Raw genomic sequence first — 23,519 nt, 5'->3', positions numbered from 1 at the left:
AGAAATAGACGCTACAATTCAGAGCCAGGAATCAACCATTAAATCATTTCCAGACCTGTTCAACAACTATATTCAAACAAGACGGATCTCTCAACGAAATATGAACTTCTGCTCTCTCAAACTGGCTTCCTCACAGTCTCTGTGGGTGTGAAATGCGACAAGAGAGAACTCACAGACCACTTGAACACTGTCAGACTTGTGTGTTGTAAACTTCAGTCACTTGGATGGACTTTGATGTGAATGGTGGTGGTGTATTGTTGACTTGATAACTCTTTGTAAGCCTCTTACTGGCTGAAGGGGCCTTGAAAGCAGATGATCACTTTGTGGGATGATATCTATAAAGCTAAGCCGCGATAAAGCTTATCTCCATTGAATCATTCTTCCAGTGGTTATAACACCATAAATAATGTGAGTAATTTGACAGCTTATCTGAGTTAATAATTGTTCTGCAAGTCTTCATGCTGTCTGTAAACAAACAGTATCTTTCCAGTATACTGTGCATACTCCATTTGTATACAGCCAGTAGGTGTAACTCATAACGAAAACCTAACTAAAAGTTAAGAGTAGTTTCGGTTGCTTTTCTCTCTCTGCCTCCCGAGCTACAACTTGAGTCCCCTCAGAGTCAAATCTTACAGCAGCAGCAGCAGCAGCAGCAGCAGCCTGTGAAGAGTACTGTGGCACGGCGGTGTGTTTCAGCCCTCATCTGCCGTGAAAGGCATGCAGAGGTCACTCAAGATCAGGAAAAGAACTTCCTGCCCTGGAGAAGTGCCAGGATGTTGGAGTGCAGTCAATGAAGGCTTGTTTTCAGTAAGTGCTGTACCCACAGGGAAAGTCCAGAGCCTTTCATTATACCTTAAGACAGAGTCAGGAGTCAGCCTGGATTCCAAGTTCTTTCCTCAATCTTTTTCTGATGCACATATGACCTTTGGAAATATGCGGTATTGCTCCAAAACATTATTAGGCTGTACACTGCAGTTTGGTCTTTGTCCTCAACAGCTAATCAGTAAAACTGCATTGGAAACTGACTCTTGTCTATCCCCCCCGATCATCCTACTAATCTTAAAAGACGGGGAGATTACCATTTTCCTCCCCCACGGCCATATGCCAAGTTATTTAACTGATGTCTGTGATTAATGTTTAACCGTCCTCGCTCATTTGCAACTTCAATCTATTGACAGAGACATTATTATACCATGTGCACTCCAGATGAGGCCATGTGCGTCCTGGGAGATCTCTAAAGAGGAAGTTGATATGTGAGCCTGGAAAGGAATCGGAGGAAATGAGGTGAGTCATTTCTGAGTGTCATGGAAAACAATCAATACTCCCATTCAATAATACAGCACTGACTCAGCAGCTACCCTGGGCGGCCTAAAGGAGAATTAGACAAGGAAATACATTATTAAAGACGTTGCTCAGACAACAGCAGGGTTAAATTGTCAAGCAACAAAATATTTCTATTGTCTGCTCTATTGCTGTTGTAATCCCGTCCTCTCTTGGACCAGAGCTTTGTGATTATCTTGCTGTATCACAAATATAACACCACCCACCCACCAGGAGCCTTAAACAGGAAACACTGATTGGCAAATGGACAGGGCTGTTTCCGTAGCGACAAAGGGAGCGTAAAAAAAGCCCCAAATGCAGCATCTGCTGTGTACCTCTTTAACTGGATGAGACTGGAGGAAGGGAAGTGATGGAGCTGGTGGGATGGACAGCGACATTTCCATTCTGTCCCAGTGGGAGGCAGAGACAGAAGGGGATGGGGGTCTTTTTTTTTTAACTTATCTCCAAAGGATGTGAAAGCCTGTATTGATGTTATTGATGTTGACTTTACAATTCTCTCAGGACAACTTGACAAGTTAATGGAGCTTGTTGAGGTCATTTCAGCCTCAACCCACTTTGGTCATTATCTTATATAAGCCTAGTCAGCAGTAGGTGGACTGTGAGTTTACTGTGCAAAAAGAATATATGGCAGGATATTTTGTTTTGATATACACTTCTATATTTATATAAAACCATATACTGTATATATACACCATGTGATTTAATAGTTTTCATTGTGTGCTCTGCTCTCACAACCACAGGGAGAGTTGAGGAAATGGTTTTCCAAGGACTTATTCAGAGTGGGACCACATTGACACTGTATGCCATAAACTTTGCCTAATATGGGCTCAGTCTTTTGATTTAGAAAGACGAGAGGATTGACTTTATTTATTTACTTTGCCCGTAACGGTTCAACATAAAACCTGCTTAGTCGGTTTCATGAAAAAATTGCAAATAGGCTTTTACCGTTTTTCTCAACCTGAGCTGAGCTATTTATGAAAAGATTTCAGAGACTTCATTCTTGGTGTTGGTATAACGTGACGCTACACTCCTCAAAGACATGTTGAATTTTAGTTAATTTGGGTGAACTGGCCCTTTACATTTGTTTTCATCCCTGAGTGGTGCTTCATGCCTTATCTGGGGATGTACTGAGCCAGTGATTTGGTTTATATCCTTTTACAGGCTGATATTTTTCTCAGTACTATCTCTATATGACTACATCCACAAATCCTGTTATATCTCACATTTTGTGTTTATGTCTTCATAGCACAGGATAGATAGAATCTGATCTAATTTGTTGTCTTTTCTTAGACATGTTTGCTCTCCCACCACTAGAGGACACTGTGGCTGCAAAACAGTGGCACTCCACCCTCTGCTGCCTGCTATTAAACTTTTGACCTACTTTTGGTGTGTACAGTATGTGAATTGACGCTAGAAGTCTGTACTGAAAAAAATTCTCAAAAACATATCACCCGGCAATCAAGTCTTTGCCTGATGTTGTCTACTGTTCATGTTCTCTTTCAGCATGAACTGTGTGACCTCTGAGAATTTTTTTTTTCTTCTGTTGATCAGTTTTTTGTCATGGCGATTAGATATTTTACATCATGTGTTACTATTGTTGGATTTCATTTGTAAGCTGTTTCATTCTCTCACACACAATAATAATAATTGTATTCATGTAGTATAGCACTTTTCAATACTTACAAAGTGCTTCACAGAGCAAAGAGTGATTATAATAAATGAAACATAGCATAACAAATATATTAAAAACATTAAAATGAACATGGTGAACACAGGGAGACAAAAAAAAAACAAAACAAGCAAAAACAAAACATTCTTGCACGATAGATATAAAGTTAACTGCACGCTGCAGATTGTGAAGATGAAAATACCTGTCTGTACAAGTGTGTTTTGAGAAGGGACTTGAATTTTAGCACTGAAGTGTAGCGCCTGAGATTCTCTTCACTGGCGGGCCACATCGTGTTGGTCGGACTGTGGCCAAGAATCCTGATATGAAAGCATCACTATTTTATTACACGTCCCATGAAGGAGTGTTGTAAAAATTCACCTCTTGCACTTGACTTCAATAAGGAAAGAAATAATTTCTCAACCCAGTATTGTCACACTTTCTTTAATACTCAGAGCATGGCACACTCGTACTCGATACAGACATACAAGCTGCTGCAGAGGAGCAAGCCCCGGAGAGTTGGGTGAATATGCCTTTATCTCTTTCACACTAGCTTCTAGGAGTTGTTGTGATACTCTATGCCTCGTTATACCCGTGCACACATGGCAGGATATGATTTAGCATGAATAGTTCCTCTTTCACACAGGAACATTCTTTTCACACGTACAAACTTAGTTTCTATTATTGTTATTAAGCATTCAGATATACATACGTTAGATGTCAAGTGATTCTTGGAAGACAGTCACTGTCAGCATGTCTGCTATCTGTTTAAAGCTTATAACCGTCTTTTGTCTCTCCTGCACAGCCCAAAGTGATGCAGGTAAGTTTATTTACATGCAAATCAAAAAAATGTGCTTGTGGTTATGTGCAGAATGATAGGTGCATATAGCTTTATCAAATCTCAAGTGAGCTGAAATGAGATGACTGTGCTACTTTTTGTTCTCTCTGTCAAATTTAACTGACCCTTTGAAATTTTGTTTTAGTATTGTTGAGTATTGTTTTATGTCATAATTAAAGATATATAGAAGCATTGAAGTGGTTTCTCCTCTTCTAGATGTGAAACATAGCATTGGCTGGTGTTGTCTCATTGCTGTCTGTAGATTTCTACTTGGAGTATCGTACGGTTATGTTTATCGATACACAGCCTGTCTGCACTTTTTAGTTTTTTGTGACAACTAGCCAAAATGAAAGTTCCTCTTTTTTTTAACCTCAGGACTGGATCTAACTATTTTTTTCTTGCACCCTTGTTATCATGAAAAATGTTTATTTTTCTGCCACTAGAGTGTACTGTCACTTTAAAGCAGCGGCCTTACTAACAATGAACTTTTATAGATAGACTGCAAAGTAAATCAAACACTTACGTAATATCTCATCTACTGCTTTAGAGAAGAAAAAATAGTCTAATGTTCATCTTCATCGTTTTTAAGAAGCCTCTCGTCTCACTTTTGCAACGTTTGTCTGTTGCTCTCACCTTCTGACCCACATTCTCTCAAGTGGGTCACGTGTTCCTGTTCAGGATCAGATTGGGCGATGTGGGTGAAAACATAGACACACATTTGCTATTGAAGTCTATTCTAGTGAATGACAGCCACTGTCAGCATGTCGTCTCTCTGGTTAAGGTGTATAACCAGCTTTTGTCTCATCTTTACAGCACTGGGAGCGACAGGTAAGACTGATTCAATGTCTAATGCTATAGTATATGTTTTAATAATTCATTTAAGGCAGGATGAGTTCCTAAAGCTTTATCAAATGTTAGCTGAAATTTTTGTGTCTGTTTGTCTAGAGAACAGTGGAGTGATATGGAAAAATGTTGAAGAACACGTCACTATCCAGTGCAAATGTCCTAAATCAGGCCATGATAGCCTGACTTTGAAGAAGGGTCTCAATGAGGAGTTCGAAGTTTTGGTCAGAGTCAATGACAAAGATACCATTAACAAACAATTCAGTGACAGACTTCAAGTGAACGGAGCAATGCCCAACGTGAGCATTCTCATCAAGAACCTGACCTCGAATGACACAGGGCCATACTGGTGTGTGTACAAAATGTTTGACGCGGGGTCCACTAAAACCGAAATCACGAAAGGCTTAGGGTCTGTGCTCCTGGTGGTGACAGGTGAGTCTCATCAATTTATATATTTTTAGTTCTTATAATTCATCTTCATCTGAATTCCACTGAAAAAAAGAGAGAGATGTATCAACAAGCATAGACAAGAATGCATGACAGCATAGTACAACCACGCCATAAATTTAAACTTGACATGTATAAAGTCTTTCAAGCTTCAGAGTAGAATTTATTGTCATTCTTTCCATTCACAATAAGAACAGATAGAAAGTTAAGACAGTGTAGTATTAAATGAAGTGCAGTTATCACATATGTAAGGATGTGCCTTATTTTATTAAAAACCCTAAAATGGTCTAATAAAATTAAAATTGTGCAAAAAAAAAAAATATATAATAAGATGAACCTTATGCTACCTTATTGTGTTCATCTTTTCATTGCAAATGTGTATGGAAAGCATGGGTGAAGTGGATGGATTATGTTTTTTACTCCATTGCCATAGCTTAATTTAAATTATATATAAATATTAAAAGTATTCTGCACTTTTCTGTAGTTTTGAAAAGGATATTTTTAACTTCTCCAGAGCGTGATTGTATCAGGGAATTATAAAGCAATGTACAAAAGAAACATTCCCCCAAAACAAGTAAGGTGCAGAGGAAATATAGAAAAACAAATTCAATCTTTACAGCTTGAGTCTCCAATTTAAACACTGTGCATTGGTTAATAGACAGCAACAAGCCGACGTGTGAAGAAGCGGATAAGAATCTGATCGTGGGGTCCGTTGTGATCACTGCCGCTGTGCTGCTCTGCATCATCTTGTCCCTCTTTGTATGGCTCATCCACAAGGTAATCATATTTCTTAGTGTGTGTATGTGTATATGTGTTTGTACATGTGTGCATGTGTTGTTTTTTTAAAAAATTTGATTGTGTTTTGCAATGACTCACAAGTCCTGATGGAATCTCTGGGGTTGTTTCCATGTTCCTGTTATGCTCAGCAGCACTCATTTGACGAAAACACAGTAAAAAAAAAAAAGAATTTATAAAATTAGGATTTATTCTTTGTGTTTTAAAGCTGAGGTTTTATTGTCAATCTCATTTTCGTTTTACAGTGGTAGATGACAGCACAGCATTTCATAGTTCTGATAAAATGATGAATCTGGATTTTCTGTTCCCCTGTTTTGTTACAGTTCACATGTGTTTTTTTGTTGCAAAAAACATACAATTGATAATATTCATATTACTTATTGTACAGTATAACAGCTCCACATCTAACACGTTGATGACAATATTTGTCGTTACCAGAGCAAGTCCAAGAAACCAAGGCGCGTCCCCACCAATGATGTTTATGAGGATATGCGTGGAACACTCAGGCGCTGAAGATGTCAGCCTGCATGCAAACAACCTGCAACTCTGCACCAGTGAAGCACAGGTGATGCAAGTGCTTTGTGGAGTTTGGAGAATGCCTGAGCTGCCATTGATGATTATACACAAATGGCTCAGCAAAATGTATAAAAATACATGACGTAACTCCATTTGAAGGTGGTACAGAAGCGCAGATGTAACAGTTTGTCTCGTCTTTAAGTAGCAGAAAAAATGTGAACGATACCCTAACATGGGCACATTTTGATACGAAGTATTTCTATTGTAAATATGTTCTTTGATTCCAGTAACTTCTTATTGTTTGGTGCAAAGTTTCTATCATGATTTAAGATGATTTAATGTGTTAATGAAGGTGAGGTTCATTCAAATGTCATACAAGATATTATGTCTTGTAACTTGTAATACCACCGTAATTTCCCTCTACATGAGGCATGTATATGTATTTGTATATTACATTATGAATTTGTCAGCAATAAATTTGTGGGATTTATAGCAATGTCTAAAAAATGTACTTAAACATTTTCTTGAGGGTGGTGAAATATCTTAACTGGTGACATTATTTTCAGAATACCAAGATGCTCACTGATGGACCGAGCTATCAGTCGGCAGTGGTGGCCCAAAGTTTAGAGAAGTCAGCTTGTGACTGGAGGGTTTAATCCCTCAGACCAGCAGGATAAATCTGGGTGGGGAAAGGCGGAGAAGCAGCACTTGTCCCTCCATCATTACCATCACTGAGGTGCCCTTGAGCAAGGCTCTTAACCCCAGCTGGAGCTGCCCAGTGGCCAGCAGATCAGACTGTGGTTATACTGGACAGCTTCCAGGTGTGAATGTGTAACTGTATGAATGTGTTTAGCACGTTCCTGAAAAAGAGAGCATTGCTCTCAGAGAAACTCCACTAAATAAATAAAGTTTAAAAAGATTTTAGATTTTATAACATACAATATTTAATTCAAGTTAAAATGAATGAAAGGAAATACCAAGTTAACCAGAAATTAGATTATTTTCTTTTGTAATATTTCCTGAAAGTGATGGTGGCAGACTAAGGAGAACAATTAATCTGTGTCAAGTGATCTTGACATCTAAATATTCAAAACCAGTGTGTTGATAACATGATTTGGGAGTGAGCATATAAACAATCACTTTCTACTTTCTAATTTTGAGAAGGAAGTCACTCAGATCTTTCTCTGAGCCCAGACTTCAGACTTGTGAGTTTGGCAGCATTTGGATTATGTAGATAACTGAGAAAGTGAACAGTTGATGACATGAGTCAGTAACATACTTGGGTCTTGTGCTTACACTTACTGCAGAAGTAATGATATCAAAGCAACAAACAAGCTACACACATAAAAGTCTACTGTTTTCATCATTATTTTTCATTAAACTGTGGTTTAAATATTCATGTGGCTTTAGCCACATCCCACATCAGATCAATCAACTGACTGTGGTTTTCCGGGGCCAAGTCTGTAACATCTGACACAGTATTATTTTTATTATTACACTGGGAAATTCAGTAAATTGTACACAAAATCCTTTACAATTGTTTTTTTTTTTTTCAACAAGTCACAGTTACTGTTGAACCACACAAGAAGAAACAGCCATTTGAAAAACAGAACAGTAATTTATTACCAGTGGCAAGTCAAGCCCTGTGCATGTATTCACTTCATCTTCAAACACTGTAAATCAAGAAACAGTCAAGACAAGTTGCATCCAAACGCAGGACTAAGAGACGCCATATGAGTCAACATTAAAATGTCACATTGTTTGCAGAAAGAAAACCTCATCTAGTAGCAGCATGCAGGAGACATGTTTACTTCTGCGGTACATCTGTGGTCACAAGCTGTGACTTTTGTTTCCTACACCGAACAGCAACCATCAAGCCAAAGCATTTAAGGCAGGTATATCGTGCGAGTATATGGGTTAAGTGTTGGTGGGGTACAGTGGCGCAAGCATACAGTCGTGTATGTGTAGAAGTCAAAGTTAGCGAAGATAGGAAATGGCACTCTGAGGTGAGCGTTGAGCGCACAGAGCGGAAATTGAAGACCCCTTTTTACAAGAAGATAACTAAAGCACATTTACTACCAAGAGGCCAAGAACGTCTACACCGCAACATCACAGTATACTGTCAGACACGTTCTGTTTTTTTTTTAACTCAGCAATTGTTCCATTTTATCCACCTGTTTTTGCTGTTTTGCACCAGTGTGGAAAACTCTTGATTGTGCAGCCACAGCAGTTTCTATACCTGTCATAACTTGTGACAGGAAACACCAAATGATAACGTCAGAATGTGAGGTTTATGAATACTGTGAAGACAGTGAAAGATATGATCTGACACAGTTTTGCTCAAACATAGGTGCTGTGAATATAAGACCCAAGAATATGATTCGTTTACTTTAAGCCACATCAAAAGACATGTTACCACGGGTTAAAGTTATGAAACAGTTCTTAAAATGTGGCTGCTGCTTCACTTCTTATGTTTTTTGAGCTGTTATAGATTTGGTTGGAAGCTGTTTTCCGTAACAGAGGTAAGAGCGGAAACTGTGACATTCATTATGTGCCTTTAGAAGTGTGGGCAGAGGTTGAGTGAAAAGGGTTTTGAATCCAAAAGTGTCTGGTTTCAAACTTGATCTGTTTGATAAGATTTTTTCCCTACAAGTGCCTGTGGTATGTGTATCTCGCTTACATCAGTAAACATTTCTTGGTTAAAGCCATAATGTAACATGTTTGCTCTAGTAACAGGATGTGGTTATGGCCTAACATAAAATGGTGTAGGTCAGAGACAAATGTCAAATCAGACTTTCATCTTTATATTTATGGTGAATTTGTATGTACAGCATGTATTTCTTATACTTTGTTTAATCATTTTTGATAATGACATCAACATAATAACACCCACATAGTTTCCATTTAGAGAAATTGTTTGGGCAAAATTGAACATGAATAGAAATTCAGATTCTTGGAAACAGATATTTTCATCATCAACTGCTGGTGCAAATGGCACAATTCTGATGCTTTAAGCCAACAAAGCAGGCACTTCTTTCCCCTGAAAACCAAGTGGAGTTTAGTGTTCACTGAATATTTCTTTCCTCTTACTTACATGCCTGACTTGCAGCTGCTGCTGCTGCTGCTGCTGCTGCTGCTGATATCCACATCTTGTAGCAGTTACAGCAGCTGTTCTGAATGGCAAGCCTCCTTATACAAAGTCTACACAACCTTTCAAAGGATCTTAAAATAGATAAATAATAATAAAAGGTCTTGTGTCAGTGTTATGGCTTGGTTCAAATCATGATGTGCACATATGTGGCTTAATGATCAAATTCATTTGTTCATTTATATAACATTGTGTGTGAAAGGTTAGTTAATAGTGCGGTTTCCGGATATTTTGATGGCACTGATGTAGCATATGTTCTCCTTCCTATAAAGCTGTAGTGAATCTGGGTCAAAGAGTCTCAGTTGAACATTAACATGAATGCTACAAATGTCTTGGATTCTGCTACAGAGATCTGTCACCATGTCAGACCACAGATTCATCATTTTGTGTTATTATGGTGGGTGAGCAGCAGCTCTGTAATATTACTGATATGGTGCATATGATGGGGAAAAGAAACACACTATAAACTTTTATTGGCTTGGATTGGACTGTTTTTGCGTTAATAGCAATGCAAAATGGAAACAATAACACAAAATTATTGATTATAAATGTTAATAGCAGTCTGGCCTGTCTCACAACATAACAGTTTAGTTAGCTGGATAACTGAAGCCATGTTTCAGATTTTTTTGGGTTTAATGTTTTACTCAGCATTCCTCAGATAACTTTTTAATCCTACAGAGTTAAATCATTATATCGTCGCTTCTTACAGCCAACCATGTTCGATACATCTGGTACACAGAGCCACTGGGTCTCTGAATCAGAAGTCATTGGACATTTTCTCATTTTTGCAGTACGGCCTGGTGAGGTTTCTGGCTGCTGTTGGCAGGCAGATCTCCTGATGTTGTGATACACTTCATTCCACATTTGAGGTGGAACACAAAGGAAACTGATTAAGGATGGTCTATTTTAGTGCAGTGACCTACCGTGAGCCTTGAATTTAAGGGCTTTAAAAGTGGCCTGATGATTCTAATTTTCTTATTCATGTATGTTTTTTTTTTTTTTTTTTATAGCATACTGTTTTGATGCTTATCCAACAATTTGAAATGACTTGAAATGGCTTTAGAGTGTGTTCTTTTGTCCACAGAGGTGTTCAGGAAACTTACAGCCACCGCTTCTCAGCTTAACAGAGCTGTGTCAGCTGTGTCAGCTGTGTCAGCTGTCTACAGCAAGCAAAAACCACTCGATCCGTCTCACATCCCCTCACAAGATATATGTTTATCTAATTCTCAGAAAAGAGATGAATCACTTCAGTTTTTGTGCCACTTCCCTTGCAAACCTCTTTAAATGTCTCTACGTGGGAAGCCAAGTATAGCACTAAACAGTAAAATATTTGCATGCTCATACTGCATATATAATGTGTTTCTCTAAAATTGTCAACATCCTGTCAGTCTTCAAGAAACACTGGCAAGTTTGTTTTAATTAACTAATTAACTGATCAAATCTGATTTATACTGGGTGACTTTGAAAGATGGTTTTGGTGAAATTTGACAATCGGGGTTAGGATTAGTGTTAGGGTTGCAGAATAGATGCAACTTTAGCCTGAACACTAAAATTGGAGTGACACTCATAAAATTGGTTGTCCATGTTAACATTTTAGAGGAGAACACATCCATGTCCTCTCATGACACCCATGAATTATCTTGTGGGACAAACCTCAACATGCTTTCAGTGAGCTTTGTATCAATTACTGTGTCATATGCTGGACAGCGGCCCTCAAACATGTCAGGTGATATACATCCGCTGTGTCAAATCTGTTGTTGAGCTATTTGTGAGCAGAGCAGAAAGCAGAATGCTGAGAGGAAGAGGATGACAACAGGCAGCAGCCACAAGAGGTCTCTGCAGCTCAGAACTGCAGGAGGTGAATTCAGGTCTTATATGAACATGAAGCAGGTTGCCACAGTTTGACAAGTGGAATTTAAAAAGGTCAAAGGCTGTGGGCACAGCTGAACATTTATTTATTTCAATAGATGTGGGCTAACTCAACACTGTTGCCCCACCCAACCCTAAGCTTTATAGGCGCAACATATTGTGCCCCAACTCCCCCACCCAAACCCACACACACACACACACACACACACACACACACACACACACACACACACACACACACACACACACACACACTCAAGCCTGCCCACATACTTCACATATGGTGGTGTGGTGTGTGGGTGAATGAAAAAGCTTCTTGATAAATTATTGCAGTCATATGCACACAAAGAAAGGGATTAGAGTTATCTTCTATTTGTTCATTTGAATTAATGATAATCTTTAAGATGACAGCTATAATTCGCAGGAGCAGAATTATTGCGCAACATACCAGACCTGGCCATTGTTAAAATTCACGATTGCTAAGCTGTCCCATTCATTAATTTGCTTCAGTTAGTTCGCTTCAAATCACAACCCCTGCAGTAAATATTATCTATAAAGATAGCTGCCTTTATTCCACCTCAGATGTTTGATAGGCTTTGTGAAAGCCCCACAGTTACAGTAAACCACTCCCGCTCCTGGACTGGGCGTGCGTCAGGAGCGCAGGTGTGATTGTATCCATTCCAAACAGACTGTCTCTCCAAGTGGTTCGCGGCGGAAATAAATACTGGGAAAAGTTTAGGGAAGTGCAATAAGTGAGTGAAATTACCTGCGCCCAGGTGATTTTGGAGACTGAAGCGCACAGGAGTTGCAGAGAAGGAAAGACAGAGACAGAGACAAAGAGAGGAGCGCGCAGGAAGAAACAACCTGGAAAAGTTACGGATGCAAACACTCCCTTAACACACACAGAGGGACCGGAGCAATTCATCAACTTCACCACGTAACGACCAGGAGAGGAAACATCTACAATAATGAAGAAATCTTCATTTTCAGGTAAGCGTGCTCCATTTAGATAATGTGTCATCTTAAAATATATAATCAGCAAGTTGCAGCCTGATTATAGGAAAAGGCAGTAGGCATCTAACTTGTAAAGTGTGTGTGTGTGTGTGTGTGTGTGTGTGTGTGTGTGTGTGTGTGTGTGTGTGTGTGACAGAGAGAGAGGGGGAGGAAGAGAATGAGAAGGAATTGGCACAAATTCATGTAAATGTTTAACAGCATCAACACTGACAGATTAAACTGCTCTTCATTGCAAAAGGCCCACACAGGATCTCAGAGGTGAGTTGATCTCTGAGTGTAGCCTTACACATATATGACATCATGACAGAAAGGTGGCGCAGAAAGCTGAGCTCTGATTCATAAAAGCCGTCAGGGAAAAAGTGAGTTTTTTAACCTCTGAGGAATGTAACAAAGCAGACAGTTAAATGCACCACTTGTGGCCTGCTGACGTTGTTTTCCTCTTGAGTGACACTAAAACACAGAAAGCAGTTCACACATGTTGTGCAGGATTCATTTACAGTTGGTGGAGCAGAAACAGCAAAATATTACAGTTTACAATCATAACACAGTTAGCCTTTTAATCTGTTTGGATTGGCAGTTTTATGAAGCAGTTCATTCACTCCTACCCACTAATACCCTGAAGAATGACTCCAGTTATGCATCTGCATCAAATCTACATAAGCTCAATGTACTTACATGCTTCAGTTTACTTTAGTGCCGGCTGGATCTGATTGTGGTTATTGTGAAATATCAGCTGTCTTATAAGATGTGGAGGTTATGATGAGTGGGAATGAGACAGCTCACAGCTCAGCAGAACTCTCTGGAAGACTGGTGGTATACTGGCTGCCTGCTCAAAGACACTATGAGTGCTTTGAGGGTTGAACCAATGATTTTTATGTTGAATGATAGTCTTACTAACCACTAGGGCTGTCTTGTCACTCACAATCAAACCATCACTAATTGTGTACGCCCTCATTGATACTTGAGACGTCCCTTTATCTCATCTTTTCTCTTTCATTTATCTCTCATCTCCTCCAACTCTCCCTCTTCCTTCCCCCTTCATCTCTTTCCCATGACCCCCTTTTTTGCAGCACTGCTTACTCTCACTTCCATCTTCTTCTGATCCTCTTTGCCCTCCTCCCCCCTCTTTCTCCCTCTATAAGCTCCAGCTCAGTCCAGTGTACACAACCCTATCCCGCGGAATGCTTTCCCGGCTCTTCTTTCCAGAGTCTTTGTGCGGTGGAGCGGCCAACGGTTTTCCATCGGAGCCAAACGCATGTTGAGTCATGCCACCTTACCTCCTCCTGTGTGTGTGTGTGTGTGTGTGTGTGTGTGTGTTCTCCCTCTCCGTGTGTGGAGCTGTCACATTCTTTGTCAGAGCTCCACTCGGGGAATAGTCTTAATAACAAAGTGTGTGTGTGTAGTTTGATGTGTAGGTGTGTGTGTTTTGTCAAAGGCACTCCTCTCTAATGCGTAGAGGTGTTTAGACAAGCATCAGAGATGTGTGTGTGTGTGTGTGTGTGTGGAGGGGGGGGGTCTCAGCATGTATGTGTGTCTGTGTTCACTCATGCAACCCCTCTCTGCTGAGCCCTACTCATGGAGCCAATCCCTGCCTTGTACACCACTCCCTCAAGTCGTCTGGATCAATGAGTAACCTGTATGAATAACAGCCCACTCCAACACACACACACACAAACACACACACACACACACACAAGAGTGATTATTTTCCAAGTACACTCCTCCTGGTATGTCCTCCTTTTATGTCCTACTCAGAACACACACATACACACCTAATTCCACTACTTGTACCTGTGTGAAAAATGCCTCACTCTGCGCCGCATTACGGTTTTTAGCCTGTTTATACTGGAGAGTCAGCAAGGCTTTGATTCGGAGCCTAAAGCTATTGTTAGATGGCAACTTGAAAGCCGAGCTATAAACTGTGTTGAGACATATTTGCCCTGTCATCTAGCAGAGCATGCCGAGGATGGCCTAACCCTCAATTTGGCTTCCTAGAAGCCTGTGAATAATGGACTAATAATGTATTAGAACACGTGGACATGCACATACAGTGCTCTGGTTGGTATGATCTAAAATAGTGGTGTTAATAGAGCTACAGGTTTGAGTTTGGGACATTACTTTATACTTTACATACCAAAATGTGTATTTTATGAAGTAGTATTCCCCTTCCTAAATGTTTGTCACAACTGGTTTTGAATTTATTTGATTAATTTGGCCAGTTGCCTAACATACCTTCCCTTTGGAGATAGACAAGGCTTATATAAACATATCCATAACTTCACCACGTTGTACAACACTACACTGATATATCTGATATATCTGGAATACTCCCCTGAGCACTGGAGACCTACAGTCTATGTCTTGTCTCTGCTGTGTATGGTCCTCCCCTCTCAGCCGCGTGGAGCCTGCTCTGAAGTGTCCACTCTGCTCTGTGTTTATTATCTGCAGCCAAGAATGCAGCTCTGTGATGCTGGCTGCTGCTGCTGCTGCTGCTGCTGCGTCTGCTGCTGGGGGTGTCAATTGATACAACAGACTGCCTGTACTGTATTGTATGCCTGAGGCCAAGAGAGAGCCTGTAAAAAGATAATGGGAGGTTATGATGTGTGGTGGAACATGTGCACTGACATTTAGATGTGGGTATTAGAATGATGAAGTGCATGCAAAGGCAGACATTATTTTGGGCATTTCAAATAGCGGTATTCATTAAAATACTTCAAATTTTTAAGTTGCCATTGTTTGATTAACATACAGATTTGATTACACATATTTCACCACTAATCTAGAAGGAAATCAGTCCATAAGAAGCAAAAAATCCCTGTTGCATACTGTTTTCTGTAAGTCATAAAACCCAAACATGAGATTTTAGCAGCTCCACTGTTTGGCAGGAACAACCTTGTCCTGTCGTGACATGAATAAATATTTTATTGCAACTAGCGCTCAGTTTAAGTGTAAGTGATTCATATCTGCTCAGAAAGCGTATTTGAGTGGAGATAGCCCTTCTGAAGTAGCAAGATCATGCTTGTTAGCTGCAAATGAGCCTTGCTGTTGTCTGTATACAGACTCTGCATGTCATTTATAGAAAAGAAGTATCCAAGGCAACCACTGTTTACAACATTATAAATACCTGGAAGTTGGCTGAGCATTATCACCACTGGCTGAACTTAACAGATGGTGGCGTACTTTTTGGCGTAATTTTATTTTCAATTTGATTATTTATTACACGTGATAGTTCAGGAACAGTATTGCAAAAGTGATTAGATACGAGCAATAATCATATATTTTATTACGTTGACGCACAGTATTTTTAATATCATCTATTGCTCACACTATGCACTCTGCTTTAGTGGAATGAGGTCATTAGTTTCATTGTCTTATGTCCTTTATGCAAACATGGAAATCCCTGTAAACACACAGATGCTAATACCCTTAAAAATCTTGGTTCATCTCTTTCTCGCTATCTCTCTCTCTCACATTTCTGAACATGCACATGCATACAAGCACTCATTCAGTTATTCACCTGTGACCTGTACAGTAACTACATGTTTCCTGGGGGAGGTTTCAACCCATAAAGCTCTATGGACTATTTAACTGACTCCATGGTGTTTTAACAGCCTCGCAAGGAGGAAGGCCGATCCTTATCTGCCACACCAGTATTGTTTTATTGACTGCCCTGGTATCCTGTCTAACCCTTTAGATGATGTGGGCTTGTGTATGCATTGTGAAGAGTGCAGAAAGGTGACTGTGTGTTTGGCAAAGCGGTGCTGGTCTTCAGTGAGCGTGGTGAGTGAGGAATACGTTTGTGTTGAAAGTGCAGAGGTAGGAAGAGGTGTTGCCAGTTTATTCCTTTGGCGCCAGAACAACGGCTATTCATTTGGGAGGAGTGCAGTTCAGGGTCAGGTTTCCATGACTATGAGCCAGTTGTTGTGTGTGTGCGGTTGGTGTGGTCTGTACTCATTAAGAATGCATCCAGGTAAAGGTCTTATCTGGGCTGTAAAAACAATCTTGAAAAATGGTTGTCTGGCCATTCAGCCTGTCTTGTTTTCTTTCTTTCTTTTTTTTTTTTTTTACTGACTCTCTGTCTCTCCATCCGCTCCCGGCTCTTTCACAGGCAGAGTTGTGAAATGCTGTGTTTCCAGCATACCCTTAACATGTGTAATGAGGGCCATAAAAACACAATGGAACAGATGAGTGAGCAGAGAGACAGAGGAGGGATTGAGCCTCACCACATCCTGATTTTGCCTAAATCTTGCAATATGTGATAAATACCTTAACTAGATAAAAAATAAAGTCATAGTGAAACGGTGACGTTAGAGTAATGTGACATATTTCTGAGTGAAATGGAATATGTAGGCAGGGTATAGTTATGAGAGGGACCCTTCAGATTTGACTGGATTGCACAAAAGTGGGCGTGGTTTAACAAATACAAGGGGGTATGTAGAGAGAAAAGGAGCTGTGGAGGACTGGAAGGATTTTGATATTCAAAAAAGGTGATTTTTTTTTGCAGATTTTAACATATAACAAGGAATAAATGAGCAATGAACACAAGGACATGTAATTAGAACTTGGAAAATGTGTTTTTTTATGCCCCTAAACTCACAGTTGTTGTTACACTTGAATTTTAAGTTTCAATCTTAAGCATACTGCTGTAGATTTCTAATGACTTTCCATGATATAATGATGAATTTTTATAGATTTCTATATAATTTGTCAGCATACATTGGAGCTTCATGTGGAGCAGACATTGATAAAATACGGTTGCGCACCTCAAAATTCCAGTAGAGGGTAGTCACAACCAGCCAGTAGGGGTGGGTGACATTGATATAATCCTCACTGTGTATGAAATTTTATATTGCAATATCGTAATATAGTGAAATTGCTGGAAAATCAATTGAGAAATTGTTTCTGGATAAAACAACCAGACAAGAATGTCTGTTTTGGCCAATGTATTGAATTCAATACCGTAGAAAAAAATGACATAGAAATACATTACATTCTGTTCAGTCTGTGGCTAACAAAGCTTACACAACAACTTTTTATAAATGCACCGAAAAGGCAAGTGAGAGTGGTATCTGACTTTAAGTCAGTTAACCAGTAAAGGTAAAAAATAGTTTTCAGTGACAGCCCTATGTCTGTGTGCAGAATGAGAAGACAGCTGCACCTATTAATAAGGTTAAAAAACACACCTCTCACATCACAATGTTGTAACTTTATGCGTCACAGCTGATTAATGTTCTAATTGAAACACCACCTAGCCCTAAAGGGAAGGATGGAAGGAGATGAGGCACAGCAAATAAGAGTGGAAGAATGAAAGAAGTTGAAGTGGACGGATCCTTCGCCTCCTCCTGTTCACATTAGGACAGAGCAGCCTCCTTTTTCAAACACAAGAATCTCAGGTAGTTGGGTGTTCGAAAGAGATAGAGAATGCATTATAGTGTGTGTTCTGTAAATCACTCCACCCATATATGTGTGCCTGTCTGTTCGCAAGCCTTCATTCATGTGTGTGTGTGTGATTGCTCTTGTGTCTCAAGTACGTTTAAGTGTTGCACCCCTCTCCCTTCTGTTTACCTTCTCTAGTCATCTGAGACCAATAACTAATCAGTTGACATGTTTGTCCAGGCATAGCCATGCACTTGACTGGTCATGTTACACACACACACACACACATACACACACTTAGCTTCACCAAGCACTGCAATTGACATCAATCAGTTGAGGCCCACAGCAAATACACAAGCAGCCATTCATTTACTCAGGTCCATAATATGACTTGCAGCATTGCTCAAAGTAGTTTTTTTTCCCATAAGCATAAACACTGTTTCCATTCTTTTCATGTATCATGTGTGTGCAATGACCTCTATTGCACATAGCAGTGTCATAAGGTAAATATGACCTCAGAAGATTACAAACCCCTTGAAGGGAAAAGAGACATGGATCATAGTGTTGAAGGAGCAATACATGCTCTGTGTGTCTATCTGTGTGTGTGTGTGTGTGTGTGTGTGTGTGTGTGTTCCTGTGGTCTAAGGCAAGACTGAGCAGGTGAGTGCAGCCACAGACACACACATACACACACACACACACCTTTGTGCCAACATACAGTTTAACTTTGCAGGTGTCACTCTTTTAGTTTGTGTCCAAGCTCACTACGATTGGCTAATGCATATTTGCTTTATGTGTGTCAGTACTTTGCCCTCAAACAGCTACTGTCAATGTTGAATTATATCACTTCAATACCAAATATCATCTTATCAACACAACTATGTGGTGTTGTTACAGATTCTGTGGTGCGCTACTTTGTTGCAATGGTAAACTTTGCTTGGTCTGTTTGAACCACTTTGTGCTGCAAGGGCATGTGTGGTGTGCGTGTGTGTGTTCACCTCACCTCTCTGTAGAGGTGAGGTGAACACACACACGCACACCAAACAGACTGTATTCCCAGCAGGAAGAGTAAATAGGTACAGACATGCTTTTTGGCTGCAAGGCTTGATAGACTTGGCTGGCTCTTATTAGTTCTGTCATTGTGCATACACTTAAACCTCTGAAACAAACATATATATGAACACACACACACTCACATAATAGACTAAAGGTGTTCATAGCTCGTGGCAGTTACTTTAATACCCTTGACAGTCTGAACTCCCAGTTAGTGATTTAAACAGTCTCAACTTCCTCTCTGAAGCCAGAAGTAGCTCTGTCACTGACATTTACATCAACTCTAGATTAACATTTACTATAAAACACTTTCTATTAACTTTGATGGAAGAATTTGGAGTCAGAGCTAACTAGTCAAGTCAAGTCCATTTTATTTGTAAAGCCACAAATGTCACAAATCACAAATTTGCCTCAGGGGGCTTTACAGTCTGTACAGCAATACAACATCCTCTGTTCTTAGACTCATTCGAAGAAGGAAAAACTCCCTTAAAAAAAAAAACCTTTAACAGGGGGAAAAATGGAAGAAACCTCAGGAAGAACAACAGAGGAGGGCTCCCGCTCCCAGATTTGCAGATGTGCATAAATGTTTTGTGTACAGTATAGAACACAAATTACAGAATACAGTAACTAAAGAAACCAAAAAAACCTCCTGTTTTATGATACGTGCCGCCCTACTCAGGAAGTGACTCAAAATGACCTAGTAAGAAACAATTACATTACTCATTACTTTTACATTACTTTCAAGAGGTAGTCAGACAGAAACTGATACTACATAGCACAAGTGTCTTTAATTCACCTTACAGTAAGTCCCCCTACTAAGCATATAAACTATTAGGTTTTTAGCACACTATAATGTACTATAGTTGTTAGCAGATATACTCTTCAGATACTTCCTCCACTGGTCATCCATAACCAGATGCTGGTGCATAAATGGGTAATGAATGACAGTATAGTAAAACAGTTATGATCATATAAAATATGTCTTCATAGGAGAAGTTACAACTGACAAATGCTGTACATTAATAAACATCCTCTATCTGCTTGCAGCATTATAGTGTGTTATAAACCATGTTTATATACTGCTTATAAATACTGAAAAGAGGGACTTAAAATGAAGTGTTACTGTTTAATCAGTTTTATTTGCTGCCCATATGGTTGATTTTAAGAGTTCAGACATTCTCAACAAGAGAGGGACTTTTTCTATTACTTTGACATGACATGTTTTCTGTTTCAGTGCTTTGACAAGGTGCTTTGTTTAGTTTGGTGCTGTGAACAGGTTATTCTGACCTCGGCACAACTGTGCTGAGTGTTCATTTTATAATTATATTCTTATCTTTGCATGACATAAATTCAAAATAACGAGTTTCTCCACTTATCAAAACATCCAGCCACTTCTGTCACTTTGTGTTTTATTAACGGTCTTTCCTCCTGCAAACCCTGCAGAGGGGTGTTTGTGTGTGAGTTCGAACCAGGGAAGAAGAAATGAGCTAATGCTTAAATACACATCGATGCATGTTTTGATTTAATGTGTGATGCACATTATGAAGTCAATATTTATGTATAGCACCAATATTTGTAATATATTTGGTGAAAAGCAAGCTGTTATGTTTTATAATACACAGGGAGGTATTACAGGGAATGTGTTGCTAAATTTACCGAAAGGCCGCATATTTCATCATCACTTACAGTAGTTCAGTAAACTTTCACCGTCCAGTGTGTCTCTCTCTCTTACTTACACACACACACAGACACATTACAGAGGCTTTATTCACATCCGCCAGTCATACACTGAGACATTCACTCCCATTCCTTCTGACCATCCGCCTTTGTGTTGAAACCAGTGACAACACAGGCAGACAACCGCCATGCCTACTGACATTATTTACAGAAAATGAATGTCATGTCGAACACTGATTTGTGGTAGGAAGTACTTCTAACAACCTTAAAAACAATAAGGGACAGCTGACTCACCAGCCACCGAATGAACTTACATCATCTGTACAGCACCGAGTGGGTAGACGTAGGAGAGGAAGAGAGGACGGGGGAAGTGGAGAAAGAAGAAGAATGTGTGTGTGTGTGTGTGTGTGTGTGTGTGTGTGTGGTTGATTGGTAGGGTGTGTTGTTGTTGAGAAAAATGTTGTTATCCTGCTTTCACCTGTTCCAGGAACAGTTACCACAAAGTTGATCACTTCATTGTTTTATCAAGTACTATTATTGAGAAAATAGAAGTAGTGAGTAGAAGTTTACAATAGTAGACTGATTTTTAGATTAAGATCTCTCACCAGAGTTATGGTTAGTTTGATTGATTGATTGAATTTATTCAATAGTACATATTTACATAAAATGCATTACACACATGATTCAAAAACAAACATCAAGGATAGCACTTTTAGTCTTGGCTGTAACTATTACAGAATAGCATTGATACTTTAATTAATACTGAAAATAGACGCCATTTTTCTTATGGAGCTGAATTACCCATCTGAATAGACACAACATTTGTTTCCCTGTTTAGTCACCCCCCCCCTCCGCGTGCAATGTCTGATGATTCAGCAGAACTGAATGCACATATTCACACACAGACAGACGCACACACACACACTCTACAGACAATCAATGAGAGATTTCCCGGAGCATTCCACCACAGTTTCAGGGAGTAGAGTAGACCATCAGCCAAGAGGAAGGAGCAATCCCCTGCTGGTGTCATGTAATACCTGGCTGAACCCTGACCAGGTCACTCGTGTGTAACTATAGCAATATCAGGTAACTGACAACAAAATAGTGTAAGTTACTGTCAGTTGTTTCTGCAAATTGTCACTCCTTTGAAGAGAGCAATCAATATTACAAGATAACCTGAGCTTGTTCTCAACATTTTTCATTCAGAGTTCAAATAGTTTTACACTTTCAGGTTGGCTGTCACTGTGATTAGTGCTTGCAGTTGTTGTTTTAACTTACCTGCTAGTACTTATTAATGTTTCCTTGTCTCTGCCTTGTTTTTTCGCTCAGAGTTTCCCCTTCGACAAATGTATCATTACCTGAAGGGTTCTCCGTCAGCACAGTTTGACTGTACTGATGTGAAAGCAAAACAAAAAGCAAAGTTGTCACACTGCGCCATTCAGTTTTATTACCATGATACTTCATGCAGTTTGTTCTACTTGCAAGTTTGGTTTGAGCTATTTCTGTATCATTCACACAATCATAAAAATAGAAACAAACCACAAATGAAGTTTAGAAAAACAAGGTTTTCCCTCTATAGCCAAATGTCAGTTTCTTCATGGTCAGCCAATGATAGCGATCTTTCTAACATCGGTTGACTTTGTTTTTCCAAATGTAAACTGTAGATTATTCTATGGAGTGAAGGAGAATGTGAAGTAACTATTTTCCACTTGGTGCTTGTACATGATATGTTGCATTGTTAGGATTTAGCTGATACTCCTATCCAACTCTGAATTGGCAGCAGGTGTTGCTCAAGGGCTATTTGAATGCACTTGAATGTGTCATTTAAAGCTACGTTTGCTGATTGCAGTTTAATTTTTCTTGACTTTTCAGGAGATTTTACTCATTTGTCCCTCTGTTTGTCCCCATTTACAGCAAGATCGTCCAGCGCTCGACTGAGGAGGACAGAAAGAGAGGGATCTGGCATCACCAGTCCCAGTAAGTAGACTGTGCCCTTGTAATTTTCATCTGTACGTACAGTACATCTGTCCATTTATCTTTACATTTATATATACTGTAGTACATACATATATTTAGCCCATCCATTCACTGTATCTATAAGACTTTGATACATGTCTTTGTTTCTGTCTTCCACCCAAAGTAGGACATTGACAAAGTCATGCAGTGCCTTCACCAGCTTCTATTTAATTAGTCACTGTTCCTATGAAGTGTTACATAAGTCAGTGTCATTGACGTTGAGACGGATGTGGTAATGCTGAGGGCAGAGGAGGTAGTGTTTCCAGTTCAGATAACAACTGATAGCAGGTAACAGCATATTGCAGAGTTGGTCGTAAAGATAAAATTAGAGACAGATGGATGAAAAAGTGTCTTATTAAGAATGAAAGACACCTGCATCTTGGTGCAAGTGCTTTTTTCTGTGTGAATGTGTCTGTGTTTTTGTGTGTGTGTGTGTGTGTCTGCGTCATCAATGCTGTGTCTACTACAGTATCATTGATAGCCAAGCATAAGAACATTTTTGCAATATATTCATTATTTATATCACATTTCCTGTGTTTTCTGATGTTTCCACTAAGGGTTTTCTTGCAATTGCAAAATGTGCATAAAAACAAGTGGATGGGAACATGTATGTGCATCTATGTGTGTGTGTGTGTGTGTGTGTCTGTGTGTGTGTGTGTGTGTGTGTGTGTGTGTGTGTGTGTGTGTGTGTGTGTGTGTGTGTGTGTGTGTGTGTGTGTGTGTGTGCCTGTGTGTGTGCTCATAGCTATTGCACAGTATTGGCACGCAGGCTGAAGATGTGGCTGAGTCTCACCACTGAGGCATCTTCTCCCAGTGGGAAGAGCAAACTTTTCTGCAGCATCAGCACAAAGAGAAGAGGGAGAGAGGAGGGGGGCTGAAGCACGGACACACACACACACACACACACACACGCACACACT

General features: G+C 39.7%; 2 protein-coding genes across 2 annotated transcripts in view; both read left to right on the top strand.

The window, feature by feature from the left end:
- Positions 1-3,703: 3,703 nt before the first annotated feature.
- On the top strand, positions 3,704-6,938 carry si:rp71-81e14.2 (uncharacterized protein LOC100002239 homolog). The gene is made up of 5 exons (XM_044331330.1): positions 3,704-3,827; positions 4,659-4,673; positions 4,791-5,120; positions 5,794-5,912; positions 6,369-6,938. Exons 1-5 carry the CDS (start codon positions 3,725-3,727, stop codon positions 6,441-6,443), a joined length of 642 nt encoding a protein of 213 aa, XP_044187265.1. The 5' UTR covers positions 3,704-3,724; the 3' UTR covers positions 6,444-6,938.
- Positions 6,939-12,133: 5,195 nt separating this feature from the next.
- LOC122966621 (septin-9-like) overlaps positions 12,134-23,519 on the top strand; it is a 67,892-nt gene continuing 56,506 nt past the window's right edge. The window contains exons 1-2 of the mRNA XM_044330866.1: positions 12,134-12,453; positions 22,498-22,560. Of these exons, the coding sequence (XP_044186801.1) occupies positions 12,432-12,453; positions 22,498-22,560 (85 nt within the window). The 5' untranslated portion in view covers positions 12,134-12,431. The remainder of the gene's footprint in view (positions 12,454-22,497; positions 22,561-23,519) is intronic.

Source organism: Thunnus albacares, chromosome 17, assembly GCF_914725855.1.
Source record: "Thunnus albacares chromosome 17, fThuAlb1.1, whole genome shotgun sequence".
NCBI classification, from domain to species: Eukaryota; Metazoa; Chordata; class Actinopteri; order Scombriformes; family Scombridae; genus Thunnus; species Thunnus albacares.
This window is presented reverse-complemented; position numbering and strand designations above follow the sequence as displayed.